The sequence below is a fragment of the Phoca vitulina genome, unplaced genomic scaffold, assembly GCF_004348235.1.
Source record: "Phoca vitulina isolate PV1807 unplaced genomic scaffold, GSC_HSeal_1.0 scaffold13, whole genome shotgun sequence".
Lineage (NCBI taxonomy): Eukaryota > Metazoa > Chordata > Mammalia > Carnivora > Phocidae > Phoca > Phoca vitulina.
The window spans coordinates 866,534-879,340 of record NW_022589716.1 but is presented as its reverse complement, the minus strand read 5'-3'; the positions used below and the strand labels follow the sequence as shown (position 1 = coordinate 879,340).

Below are 12,807 nucleotides of genomic sequence, written 5' to 3'. Positions count from 1 at the left end.
GCCGGAGCCGGGGCCCGGGCCGGCGCCCGCGCCGGGTAAGAGCCCGCGCCGGGGAGGGTGCGGGGAGGGCAAAGTCGGCATTCCGCCCGCCCCCTGCCGTCGTCCCCGACGCCCGCCGTCCAGTCTCCGGGACTCCCCCTCCCCCCCCGGCCCTCCAGTCGCGCGGGCCCCGGGCCTCCTGTCGCAGTTCGTAGGGTCCCGGGCTTCAGAAACACTCTCCGCCGCTGCTCCGTGGGACCCTCACCCCGTCTGACAGATGTTCCCTGTTCCCCTTGGAGCCCCGGGAGCGTCCCTCGCCACAGTCTCGGTCCCTCCGGCGCGGAAACCCACTCCAGGTCACTTCAGACACGGTCCCTACACCATCTGACAGACGCGCCCACTCCACCCGGCGACTTTGACAAAGTCCTCGGTGTCCCGGGCCCCGGTGGCCCCCCCCTGCCTGCCTTCTCCTTGCCTCCGTAGGACTCAAACTGAGCATAGGACCTGCATGGCTTCCTGCTCGTAGCACTGAACGACTCCAAAACCTCAACTAACACACAGTTTCTTCAGCCTCAGAGCTGTTTCCATACCCTGAACGCTAAACCTGGGGATCAGCAGGCCACTCAGGCCCCCTTCTCTGAAAAATTAGACCATGAAAGCATACCTTCGACTCCCTGTTCTCATACACACTTCATTCAGGGAAGCTTCCTGACCTGACGGATGCCTCAGAAACTTCTGCAAAGTTCTGTGATTCCCACTCTTCCTGTCCCCATTCAGGATCCCGGCTGATCCAGGCTCCCAGTTCTCACCTTACCCCACTTAGGACTCAGCTTGTGATAAGCAGGCTACTGTGGAACCCCGAGTTCTCTCTGCAGCCCCAGCTGTCTTGTCTGGTGGAGGTTCCCCACAAGTCCTGTGGAGCCTCCTTCCTGTCCTTGGCTCCTCGTCTCTGCATTGCTTCTCTGGCTTCTGACTCTGGCCTTCTCTTACTGGATTCCCCTTCTGACTGCCACCTACCTGCTTCCAAGACTGACATGCTCCCCTGCACAAGTTCTGCCCAGAGAGATATTTTGTCAGACCTAGAATAGGAGTCACTGTCCCAACCAGCGTGTGTTCTGGGTGGGTGGAAGCTGCTCCTAGTCCCCCCTGTCAGTGTGCAGCCTTGACGTCCTGGTGCTTGGGGTTTGGATGAAGCCTCTGCTCTCATAGGGTGAGTTGCCTCCCAGAGTGAGAGCAGATGCCAAAGATGAGGAAGAAGGCTCCATGCCCCCACTCTCAGTCTTTATGGGGGTAGACAGCTCATGCCCAGCCTGGGCTGAGCTTGTTTTCCTAACCTCACAGGCCTGGGTTCTGAGGAAAACACAATGGTGGCCATGGACTTGGGCTCCCCCCCGCTCCCCAAGAAGAGCCTGCCTGTCCCTGGGCCCTTGGAGCAGGTGGCCAATCGGCTGAGTAGCAAAGTGGCTGCAGAGGTTCCTCATGGCAGCAAGCAGGAGCTGCCAGATCTCAAGGGTGAGTGACCCAGGTGGCAAGGTGGGGGTGCTGGCCAGGCTGGTCACACTCACAGGGAACTCTTGGGCCTGGGGTTAGTGTGAGGTCAACAGCTTTCTCTTCACCCCAAGGCACTAAGGAGACATCTGGTTGTCTTCTGTCCAGCTTCTGCTGCCCTGGGCGAGCACGGCCTTGAGCTGTACCCTCACTGGGTGGGGGAGGGGCATCCAGGGAAACAGCATGGTTTTCAAGAGCTCACACTTAGACCCAGTTCATTTGCTGACTTTGGCCCTCGTTAGCTGTGTGATCTTCTGTGTGATACTGTCTTGTCTGTATGTTGATATTGAGATCATTATTGAGTAGTTGACAGGCACTGTGCTGGACTCCAGGGATGTGAGAGAGCGGAACAGACCTGGCACTTGTCCTTGGAGTCATTGAAATTGGGGAGCAGGGAGGCAGAGAAGGAGACAGGCGGTGATAAGGGCTCTGCAGAATAGGGTGTAGGGCACTACAGGGACTGTGGCTGGGCCATCCAACCCAGTGTTTGGGGCTTGAGTTGAGCTGCAGAGGCTGGCTAGGACAGTTCTGGGAAGCGTGTGACTGGCAGGTCAGTGTTTGTGTGAACACCTCTTGCCGGGACACCCTGGTATGTTGGGTATCCGAAAGGCGTTCTACTGGCTGGACCACAGAAGGGCTCTGCTTCCTGCTGTGTGCCCTTGGGCACAACTCTTCCCTCTCTGAGACTCAGTTTCCTTATTTGCAAACTGGACAGGCTGATTTCTGCCTCATTAGGGTCATTTTAAGGATCAGGGAGGCTTGCAGGGAGCCTGGGTGAGTGGGGTCCTGGGAGGAGGAGAAGTGGGGAGGGCAGGGCTCAAAGGGCCTCACAGCCAGCTCTCTTGGCCTCCATCTCGCCCTCCAGCCCAGAGCCTGACCACCTGCGAGGTCTGCGGTGCCTGCTTTGAGACACGCAAGGGCCTGTCCAGCCACGCACGCTCCCACCTGCGGCAGCTGGGGGTGGCCGAGTCGGAGAGCAGCGGTGCCCCCATTGACCTCCTCTACGAGCTCGTGAAGCAGAAGGGCTTGCCCGACACACCCCTCGGGCTGCCCCCGGGCCTGTCTAAGAAGTCCAACTCACCGAAGGAGGTGGTCGCTGGGGCCCCCCGGCCTGGCCTGCTTGCCTTGGCCAAGCCCTTGGATGCCCCTGCTGTCAACAAGGCCATCAAGTCACCTCCTGGCTTCTCGACCAAGGGCTTGGCCCACCCACCCAGCTCCCCACTCCTCAAGAAGGCACCACTGGCCCTGGCGGGCTCCCCCACCCCCAAGAATCCTGAGGACAAGAGCCCCCAGCTGTCCCTGAGCCCCCGGCCAGCCTCCCCAAAGGCACAGTGGCCCCAGTCTGAGGACGAAGGGCCCCTGAACCTCAGTGAGTGCGGGTCCCGGGAGCTGAGGGAGGTCCTGGCACCGGGAGGGCTGCAGAGCCCAGGGTGGGGACAATGGGGACTACAGCTCCTATGTCCTGGGTCCGCTGGGTCAGAATGTTGGTCAGAGCACTGTGTCTCCTGTTGGGCTGGCCATGCAGCATATTATCATCTGCCTCCCACTGTACTTTGCTGTTCTTCCCCCTGGAGGCCTGGCTGTGGCTGCTGAGCCTGCCAGGGTCATCCTCACCACTTAGGGGCACTCTTGGCCTTCTCTGAGCCTGAGGGTTGGGGCAGTGAAGGTAATCAGAACTCCTGTGGGCCTGGCTTCTCCAGAGGGGCATCTTGGGTCCTATAGGCAGGCAGATGGCCCACCTGGCAGGAGGTCCTGTAGTTGGCCCTGTCTTCACATCTTCCTGGCCGTCTGTGCAGAGGCACCTCTCATGTGCCTATGGGTGGAGCCATACCTCCTGGGCTGCCTGTGGGCATGACAAAGAAGGGTTTGGGAAGAACTACTCCCCTCCCTCCCTGGTGCAGTGAGCAGGTTTAGCATGGCGTCCCTTAGGAAGTCAGGCCTTCCCACACATTTGTGGGTGTTAGCCTGGGGTGAGCCCAGGGTCTGGCCCCCTGCCCAACGGGGCACCCCAGTTGGCACCTCATGTTCCCATGAAGCCGCTTCCACTGTCTGCTCTGCTTTCAGGAGCAAGGCCCTGAGCAGGTCTGCCCTTGGCTGTATGATGCTTGGCAGCTGGGTGAGGCCTCTGCTTTGCACCCACACAGCTCCCACAGCTGGGGTCCCAGGGAAGAGTGCCTGGGAGCATCAGATTGTGCCACTGGAATTTGGCCACCACCTCTCCACCCCACATCCTTAAGTTCTCCACACTCACCTTGATGCGAAAGGGCTAGGCAGTGAACAGGACTTTTGTTTCCCAAAACCTCTTAAAATAAATCTGCGGCATGAGTCTTGATCCCCAAACGGCCTGGGCAGCCTTGAATCATATCAGGTCTTCTTGCCTCAGTCCCCCAGGGCCGGCCAAGGTGGCGGCCGTGAACCCCCCCCCTGTGTTTTGTCTCCGCAGCTTTAGATAGTGACGGGGGCAGAGAGCTGGACTGCCAGCTGTGCGGTGCCTGGTTTGAGACCCGCAAGGGCCTGTCCAGCCACGCCCGCGCCCACCTGCGCCACCTGGGCGTCAGCGACCCGGACGCCAAGGGATCCCCCATAGACGTGCTCCACGGGCTCATCAGGAGGGACGGCGTCCAGATCCGCCTCCCACCCGGGCGCGGCACCCTGGCCCAGCTGGGGCGGCCTCCTCCCACCTCTGCGGCCCTCTCCTTGCTCCCCCCCCCCACCGCCGGCCAAGAAGGCCAAGCTGAAGGCCGCGGGTACGGCCAGCCCCTGGGGGAAGCAGGACCTCTCGGCCGCCGCAGCCGCCGGCATTTTCTGGGCCTCTGATGTGGAGCCGTCTCCTCTCAACCTCTGTAGGTTCTCGCTTCAGCCGCTCCCTCCTCCCTGCGGGCCCTGGAGCCCCTCCCGGGGGGGTCGCAGCCCCCTCCCTACTCCTCTCCTGCTGGGGCAGGGAGTAGACAGGGGCCCTTGGCAGTGGGCTGGTTCTGCCCAGAGATCTTGTTGGCAGTTGGCTACTAGGCCCTCTCTCTTGGCCTTTGACCTCCATGACTGTGACCTTCCCTGAGAATAAAGGCCAAGGGTGGGGTGCTGCCTTTTGGTGTGGAAAGTGTCCATGGTTGCCCCTGGTCTGGATGGTATTTGGCACTTAGGCTACTACTTCCTGCCCTCTTGCCCCCATCCTTGTCGGGACCTGGGACCCGCAGAGCTGTGGAGTCTTGGTTCCATCCTCTGCCAGGACCAAGGGCCCATGCGCTCCCTGGAGCCTCCCCTCAATCCTGCTGAGTGTCTGGCCCCTGCCCCACTCCTCAGTTCCCTCGCTTGCACATGCCCTCCACCACTACCCCAGCCTGTGGGCATGCTGCTGCCCATGCCCAGCCGACCAGGAGACCCACAGACAAGAATGCTAATGATACCCACGATGCTAATTATTCCTTTCTCCTGCTGCAGCCTCGGGCCCAGAGCCAGCTCGAGATATCCGCTGTGAGTTCTGTGGTGAGTTCTTCGAGAACCGCAAGGGCCTATCAAGTCACGCACGCTCGCACCTGCGGCAGATGGGCGTGACCGAGTGGTATGTCAACGGCTCACCCATTGACACACTACGGGAGATCCTCAAGAGACGGACCCAGTCCCGGCCTGGTGGCCCCGCTAACCCACCAGGGCCGAGCCCAAAAGCCCTGGCCAAGGTGGTGGGCAGCGGAGGTCCTGGCAGCTCGCTGGAAGCCCGTAGCCCCGCAGACCTTCACCTCTCACCCCTGGCCAAGAAGTTGCCACCGCCACCAGGCAGCCCCCTGGGCCACTCACCAACTGCCTCTCCTCCTCCCACGGCCCGGAAGATGTTCCCAGGCCTGGCCGCACCCTCCCTGCCCAAGAAGCTGAAGCCTGAACAAATGCGGGTGGAGATCAAACGGGAGATGCTGCCAGGGGCCCTTCATGGGGAGCCACACCCATCCGAGGGTCCCTGGGCGGCGCCACGGGAAGACATGGCCCCCCTGAACCTGTGTAAGTGTGACCTCGGGGGCAGGGCAGTGAGAGCAGGTAGAGGGTTCTCCCTCCGCCCACACACACACTTCATGGGTACCCAGAGCACCCAGGGTAGAAATAGAAGGGAGGATACACAGGTCCAGAGAACAAGGGGTTAGCTATGCATTCTTGCTATGCAGACCCTCAGCTGAGCTGCTGCTTTATTCTCCACCCACACTGGGGAGGCAGAATTGTGCCATTCAATGATGCCCAGAAGATTTTACCTCTTGGGCCACCATCAGTCAATTGGTAGTGTCTACCAACCAGGTTCCTAGGGAGAAAGATTGCAGGGGTCAATTAGTGATGTCTGCCACGGGTGGGAGTATAGGGACTGGAAGTGGGAGGCTGCACCTTCTTTCTGACATTCCTGGTCGCTAAGTTGTTTAACATTTGGAGCCGGGTTTAGGTTAAGTGCTCAGCTCTTCCACTCCAGCAATATGTGACCTTGGGCGAGTTTCCTCTTTCTGGAGGTAGAAGATAAGCATGGTCCGAGCTCTGTATGGTTCCAGAGTGGTGTAAAGCACTTAGGACGGTGCCTGCTTAGACGAAGCCGTGTGTGTGCAGGAGTCGGTAGTCGTACTGTCCCTGTCACTGTTCTTTCTGCTCAGCTGGCTGAGCTGTGTGCTGAGCAGGTGGGGATGGCGCAGGCCTCTGCCTCAGCGCTCAGGTGTATTCCATACCAGCCGTGTGCCACATGCTTGGAGCTGCTCCCTCCAGGTGGAGGTTTTCATCTGCATTTTGTAGAGGAGGAAACAGGCTCAGAGGGGAAGTGGTTTGCCCAGTGTAACATAGGGGGTCACAGCCAAGCTGGTGTCTGAGCCCAGGATCGAGGAAGTGCTTGCTCCTCACTGCTTCTCGATGTCACAGGGAATCATCTTGAAGCCAGCTAGAATTTGAGGTGACAGAACAAGCAGAAGGGCTGAATGTACACAAGGGCCCCTGGAAGCGGATGAGGGAGCGGGTCATTTGGGTCTGGGGCTGCATGGACGGGACAGCCAGGCACTTAACATTAGCCTTGAGCTTGGAGGCTTACCGCCGCAGCAGCCGCCTCCTTCTCCTCCCCCTCCCTCCACCCTGGACCCCCTGCAGCGTCCCGGGCAGAGCCTGTGCGTGACATCCGCTGTGAGTTCTGCGGTGAGTTCTTCGAGAACCGCAAGGGCCTGTCGAGCCATGCGCGCTCCCACCTGCGGCAGATGGGCGTGACCGAGTGGTCTGTCAACGGCTCGCCCATCGACACGCTGCGGGAGATCCTCAAGAAGAAGTCCAAACCGTGCCTCATCAAGAAAGAGCCGCCAGCCGGAGACCTGGCCCCTGCCTTGGCTGAGGATGGGCCTCCCACGGCTGCTCCTGGGCCTGTGCAGGCCCCCCTGCCACTGGCACCAATGGCGGGCCGCCCAGGCAAACCAGGAGCTGGGCCGGCCCAGGTTCCTCGAGAGCTCAGCCTGGCACCCATCACCGGTGCCAAGCCCGCAGCCACTGGCTACCTGGGCTCAGTGGCAGCCAAGCGGCCCCTGCAGGAGGACCGCCTCCTCCCAGCAGAGGTCAAGGCCAAGACCTACATCCAGACCGAACTGCCCTTCAAGGCAAAGACCCTTCACGAGAAGACCTCCCACTCCTGTAAGCAGTGGGTGGCAGGGTCCTGGGAGGGCATCTGCTGGGGCCTGCAGGGCCTGGCAGTGCCACGCACACACTGACACCCAGCAGGGGCCCATGGCAAGGCCCCAGTGGGAGGCGGGACTGACTCCTGACCTGGGCAGGGCCTTCTGGGTACTCTTGTTCCCTTTGGGCTGGGACTCAGCGGCACCCCCTCTGCCTGCAGCCACTGAGGCCTGCTGTGAGCTGTGTGGCCTTTACTTCGAAAACCGCAAGGCCCTGGCCAGCCACGCGCGGGCGCACCTGCGGCAATTTGGCGTGACCGAGTGGTGTGTGAACGGCTCACCCATTGAGACACTGAGCGAGTGGATCAAGCACCGGCCCCAGAAGGTGGGGGCCTACCGCAGCTACATCCAGGGCGGCCGCCCCTTCACCAAGAAGTTCCGCAGCGCCGGCCACGGCCGTGACAGCGACAAGCGGCCGCCCCTAGGGCTGGCACCTGGGGGCCTGGCTGTGGTGGGCCGCAGTGCTGGGGGTGAGCCAGGGCCTGAGGCTGGCCGGGCAGCTGACAGTGGTGAGCGGCCTCTGGCAGCCAGCCCGCCAGGCACTGTGAAGGCCGAGGAGCACCAGCGGCAGAACATCAACAGTGAGTGCTGGTGGAAGGGGGTTTTGAGGGTGGGGGACACCTGCCACCGGGGTTCTCCACTGTGCATCTGCCCTTAGTCACTTCCCCAGTGGCTCACCCATTCTCCCCTCTGGGCACCATCCCACCTGTCCTGAGGCCCAGGCAGCGTCCAGTCACCAGCTGTCCTGTCTTACAGTTCCCCAGAGCCTCCACCCTTTGCTTGCTAAAGGCAGGAACTTTCCCAGGAGTCTTGCCCCCTGGCTTATCTCCTGTCCCTCCCTTCACCTTTCCCCACCTCAGAATTTGAGCGCCGACAAGCCCGCCCTCCAGACGCCTCTGCGGTCCGGGGGGGCGAAGAGGCCAATGATCTACAGCAGAAGCTGGAGGAGGTGCGGCAGCCCCCGCCCCGGGTCCGGCCGGTCCCCTCCCTGGTACCCCGGCCCCCCCAGACATCACTGGTCAAATTTGTTGGCAACATCTACACCCTCAAGTGCAGGTATGCAGCCCCCTGGGGCGGTGGGGAGAAAGTCCACCCACCTGGGGCTTGGTCACCCAGAGCCTCTGAACAAGACGGGTTGGTGGGGGTCAGGAGATAGAGCCTCAAGGACTGCCTTAAAGTGTGGCTGGACCCAGGCTAAGGGCTTCTCAACAGACAGCAGCACCTCAGAGCATTAAGCTGGGACCCTGAGGGTTGACCTTGAGCAAGGGCTTCCTGCCCCATGCCTCAATATTCCCACCTATAAAATGGGGTTGATAACAGATTTGCTGTGAGGATTAAAAAAATTGAATGTTTATAAAGCACTCAAACTATGTCTAACATAGGGTAAGCACTCAACGAGTGTTTGCCTGATTAAGGAAAATATAGGTCTTAGTTCATTTTTACCAAAGTCCAGGCGTACATCCCAGGCCAGGAAACTGGGTCTGACACTTAAGGTGGCCTGCCTCAGGCCACATAGGCCAAGTCAGAAGCAAGATTTGAACTCAAGTCTTTGGAGCCACGAGCTCAGGTCCTGGGCCCCTGTTCAATGAGGCCTCCCTCAAGCGCAGGGAGTAGGTGAGTTGGGTGCATGAGCAGGGTGGGTGTGAGTTAGTGCCCGACCCCTTTTCCCCAGCTGCTGTCCTTCTGTCCTGGAGCCTGGCGGGGTAGGGCCTGCCTCTCTGGGCTCTCTCCCCTTTCAGATCACATGCTTCAGTCAGATGGCAGAGGGACTTGGGAAGCCCGATGGCACTTCCCCAGCATCAGAGCCAGCAGACTGCCCTGAGCGTAGAGATGGGGGTCATTAGGGGACCCTACCTTGATCCTGGGATGGGTACAGGTGACTGTCTGTGAGGAAACATGTGGCATCTGGGTCCCCGTCCCTGAACTACTTGGCTGGCTCTCTCCACGCTGAGTAGTGGCAGGAGTGCCCGATGCTCAGGGACAGGGGCAGGCCTACACATCTGCCTCTCCTCATGCAGTGGCCACTCTTCTCTCTTTTTCTGTTCCTCCACACAGGTTCTGTGAGGTGGAATTCCAGGGGCCCCTCTCTATCCAGGAGGAGTGGGTGCGGCACTTACAGCGGCACATCCTGGAGATGAATTTCTCCAAAGCGGACCCCCCGCCTGAGGAGCCCCGGGCCCTGCAGGCACAGACAGCGGCGGCAGACGCGCCCTAACACAGAAGCATTCCAAATTCCCTCTCGTGCCACCTCCGTCTCTTTCTCCTCCGTCTCTTCCACCCTTTCCTCCCTCTTTCTTTTCCGTTTCCAAAGGAGCAAGCCAAAACCTCAAACCGGTACCCCTTGGGGGCCGGGCACACTACAGCCGGGGCGCCAGGAGCCAGCTAGCGGCCCTTCCCCCAGCCCGAGGGCTCTGGGGCCACACACAGCGCATCTTCCTTCAGCGCGTGCCCACCTGGTCCAGCAGGGGGAGAGGCCAGGTCTCTTGTGGTGGCAGCTGATCTGGTCAAGGGGAGGAAGGCCAGCGCTCCCCCCGCATCTAGCAGCCGGGCGGGGCTGTTTGCCATCCGTGGCCATTTGCAAAGACCCCAAAGACCCCTGTCTTGGTTCCCTCTTGCCCCTGTGAATATCCTCGCACACATGTACACACAGACACGCACACACACCGGCACGCACATACACACATGCACACGCACCTCGTGAGACCCGGGATCTGCCCCAGCCCCCCAGTTCCTGAGTCAAACGACCACATCATGCCACGGTGCTTGCTCAGGGGAAGGCACGCTCCCTCTGAGGGCCTGCTGGGGCCTGGGAGCCCCCCACTGAGCCCATGATGCCACGGAAATCCTTATTGGCCGCCCCCCCAACCAGAGGGGCCTTCCCAGCCTGGAAGAGCTCAGAGCTGACAGCTGCCTCCTGCCATGTCAAGGCCCCCCCACAGCCTTGGGGGACTCCGGGGCCCAGGAGGGGGTGGGGATGGGACTCTCCTCCCCCACCCCCACTCCCCTCCCTCTTTTCACTGTTGCTTTCTATGTATAGCTCCCTAGACCTTTCACTTTTTTAAAAACGCGTTTTGTGTAGAGAATAAGGAACGTGGATCTTTTTATTTTGCAATCCTGGGCCAGCTAGAGACCTGGAGCTGATTGACCTTTTAACTTTTTTCAGTGGCCACATTTTGGTTATCGATGTACCTAGAAGTATGTAAATTAGATTAAATTTCTCTTCTGGAAACACCCCAGGGCAGGCGGCCAGCGTGTGTTTCTCTGTCGAGTGGACAGGCTGGCATCGCCTGGCAGCCAGGGCTGGGATCGAGCCGCCTCCTCCCAGAGCCCCTGGAGGCCCTGGGTTTTCCTGTTGGCTGCCAAGCTGACCAGACCCAGCTGGGGATGAGCCCAAGTCCCCAGCTGTTGGCCCTCAATGGCATGGTTTGTGGGGGGCTCTGGCTGGCTGGCTAGCTGGCTGGCTGGCGAAGCAGCTCCCGTGAGCAGTGGAGAGGAACCAAGACTCTGGGCAGCTGGTCTAGGAAGGGAGCCAGGATGAAGTGATGAAGCTGGAAGGGCTCTCCAAGGGCAGGAGCTGTCCAGTGAGGGTGTGGGGGACCTGCGGGGGGGGGGGAGGGCGCACAGTTGCTGGCAGCCTTCAGAGAACTGGGGCCAGCCTGCCTTCAAGACATGTGACTTGTCTGGAGACACAGGCACCCTGAACCCGAATCACACGAGGGGAAAACGGAGCTGCTGGCTCCTTCGCGATGTTATTTATTTTCTCGCTCTGCAAATGTTTATTGAACATTTCTGAGATTTTAAGAGATTTTGTTGGCTGCTCCTTCTTGTTTATTGCATGTGGTTTTTCAGCTCATCATTTTCACTTCAATGGCCAAGGGCTGGAAAGTGGGAATAACCTCATGGAGTGTAGAGGCCTCCTCTACCCCCAATGCTATTGCCCCAGGCCTCCCACCATGCCCTTGCCTGGGAGGGACAGGCTAACAAGCTGTGATAATATGCCCATGAGAGTGGTCTTGGCCTGTACTCTTGGCTTTTCTGGTCCAGTGAGGTTAGGGCACACATCTCACCTGGTGGAGGAAGGACTCAACCACTTCTGTCCGTCCCATGCTGTGAGTGGGCATGTCCAAGACTTTGAAGGCAGGGAGGGCATCTCTTGGGATGAGAGCTGGCCCATAGGCACTTCCCCTTTCAGCTTTTTATAAATTATTTTAAAAATATACAAGTGATGGAAGCTGGATTAAAAAAAAAAGTTCAAATGGCACAAGACCTTATAAAGTAACATGGGAAGTTCCTCCCCACCCACACATGCAGTGATAGCTGTGTAGGTCCTCGAAAGGGTCACATACTGTTCTTAGCTCAGAGGAATCTTTTCCTAAAATTTTGAGCATACCCCTTCCCTTCTCAGGCCATTCTGTCTCAGAGGCAGAGCATAGGATGTTAACAAAATCACCCAAATGGAGGTAAAATGGCTGTGGTATGTGCCATGAAGGAAGCTGTAGGATCCACGAGAGGTGTCTGGGGGCTCAGCTTTAATTTGAAGAACAGGCAGGCATCTGAGCATGACACTTCAGTGAGCCCCAAGGCTGGTGTGCACGTTAATCAGTTTTATGTGCTTCATATTTGGAGTTTCTCAACGCATCATTAGCCTTGTCCCATGTGGCAGCAAGTTCTGCATAAGCCATTTTTAGGGGAGGGGTTGTTTTATTAAAATATTTTATGGAGAATCCCAACCATACAAAAATAGTAAAATGAACCCTCATCTACTTAATCAATTACCAACTCAAGACCAAGCTCTTCATCTATAACCCTTCCACACCCTCCTTCCCTTTTCCCATCTGAATTATGGTGAATCACATACTTGTCATTATGTGAATTAATCTTAATATTTCAACCTTTCTCTGAAGGATAGGGACTTTTAAATATGCCATTATTACACCTAAAGAGATTGACAATTCCATAATATCAAGAAGTCAGCAACATTGCTCATACTTTAAAACAAACTTTTAAAACAACAAAAAACCATGTACAAGCCATAATTGTACTCAGTTTGATGAGTTTTCACAAACAGATGTAAATACCATTTTCAATGTCTGCAATTCTGTCAAGTCATCTCCTAGTCTCGGAAAGTGAATTCCACACATCCAATGAGGATGCTGAGGAGACAGGGCTGGCGCCAGGCTGCTCTATTACAAGATCTCTAAAGTCCTGAAGTTCAAGCTTTAACACTTAAGTGCCAAGGACCTAGGGCAAGTCATGAATTCCAAGCCTCAGTTTTATTTTTTAAATGGGAAATTCTTTAAAAAGGACCTTGCAGGTATGAGGGGAGCATTTGAGATGATAAACAATACGAATATATTTATTACATATACATATAAACATGCTATATAAATTTATCCGTTATCATTATGTAACGATTAACAACAAAAGGTAACAGTGCACCCGGCACTGGATTGATTTCTTTACATACATTATCTTGTATGTTTGAACGTGTGCCGAGCATCTTGCTTGGCGCTTAGTTGTAATTTTCGTTCCAGCATGGCCATACCGTGCTCGTTTTTGGAGCTGAAGGCCAGAGAACTTAACAACCTAGGTTTGTACCGCACCTCAGTAG

The 12,807-nt window shown here is 57.9% G+C and overlaps 1 protein-coding gene across 1 annotated transcript in view; it reads left to right on the top strand.

Moving 5' to 3' along the window:
* WIZ (WIZ zinc finger) overlaps positions 1-10,432 on the top strand; it is a 25,837-nt gene extending 15,405 nt beyond the window's left edge. The window contains 9 exon segments of the mRNA XM_032412297.1: positions 1,321-1,491; positions 2,393-2,896; positions 3,971-4,230; positions 4,232-4,370; positions 4,966-5,517; positions 6,628-7,155; positions 7,358-7,777; positions 8,057-8,252; positions 9,252-10,432. Coding sequence (XP_032268188.1) covers positions 1,321-1,491; positions 2,393-2,896; positions 3,971-4,230; positions 4,232-4,370; positions 4,966-5,517; positions 6,628-7,155; positions 7,358-7,777; positions 8,057-8,252; positions 9,252-9,411 — 2,930 coding nt within the window. The 3' untranslated portion in view covers positions 9,412-10,432.
* Positions 10,433-12,807: the final 2,375 nt, after the last annotated feature.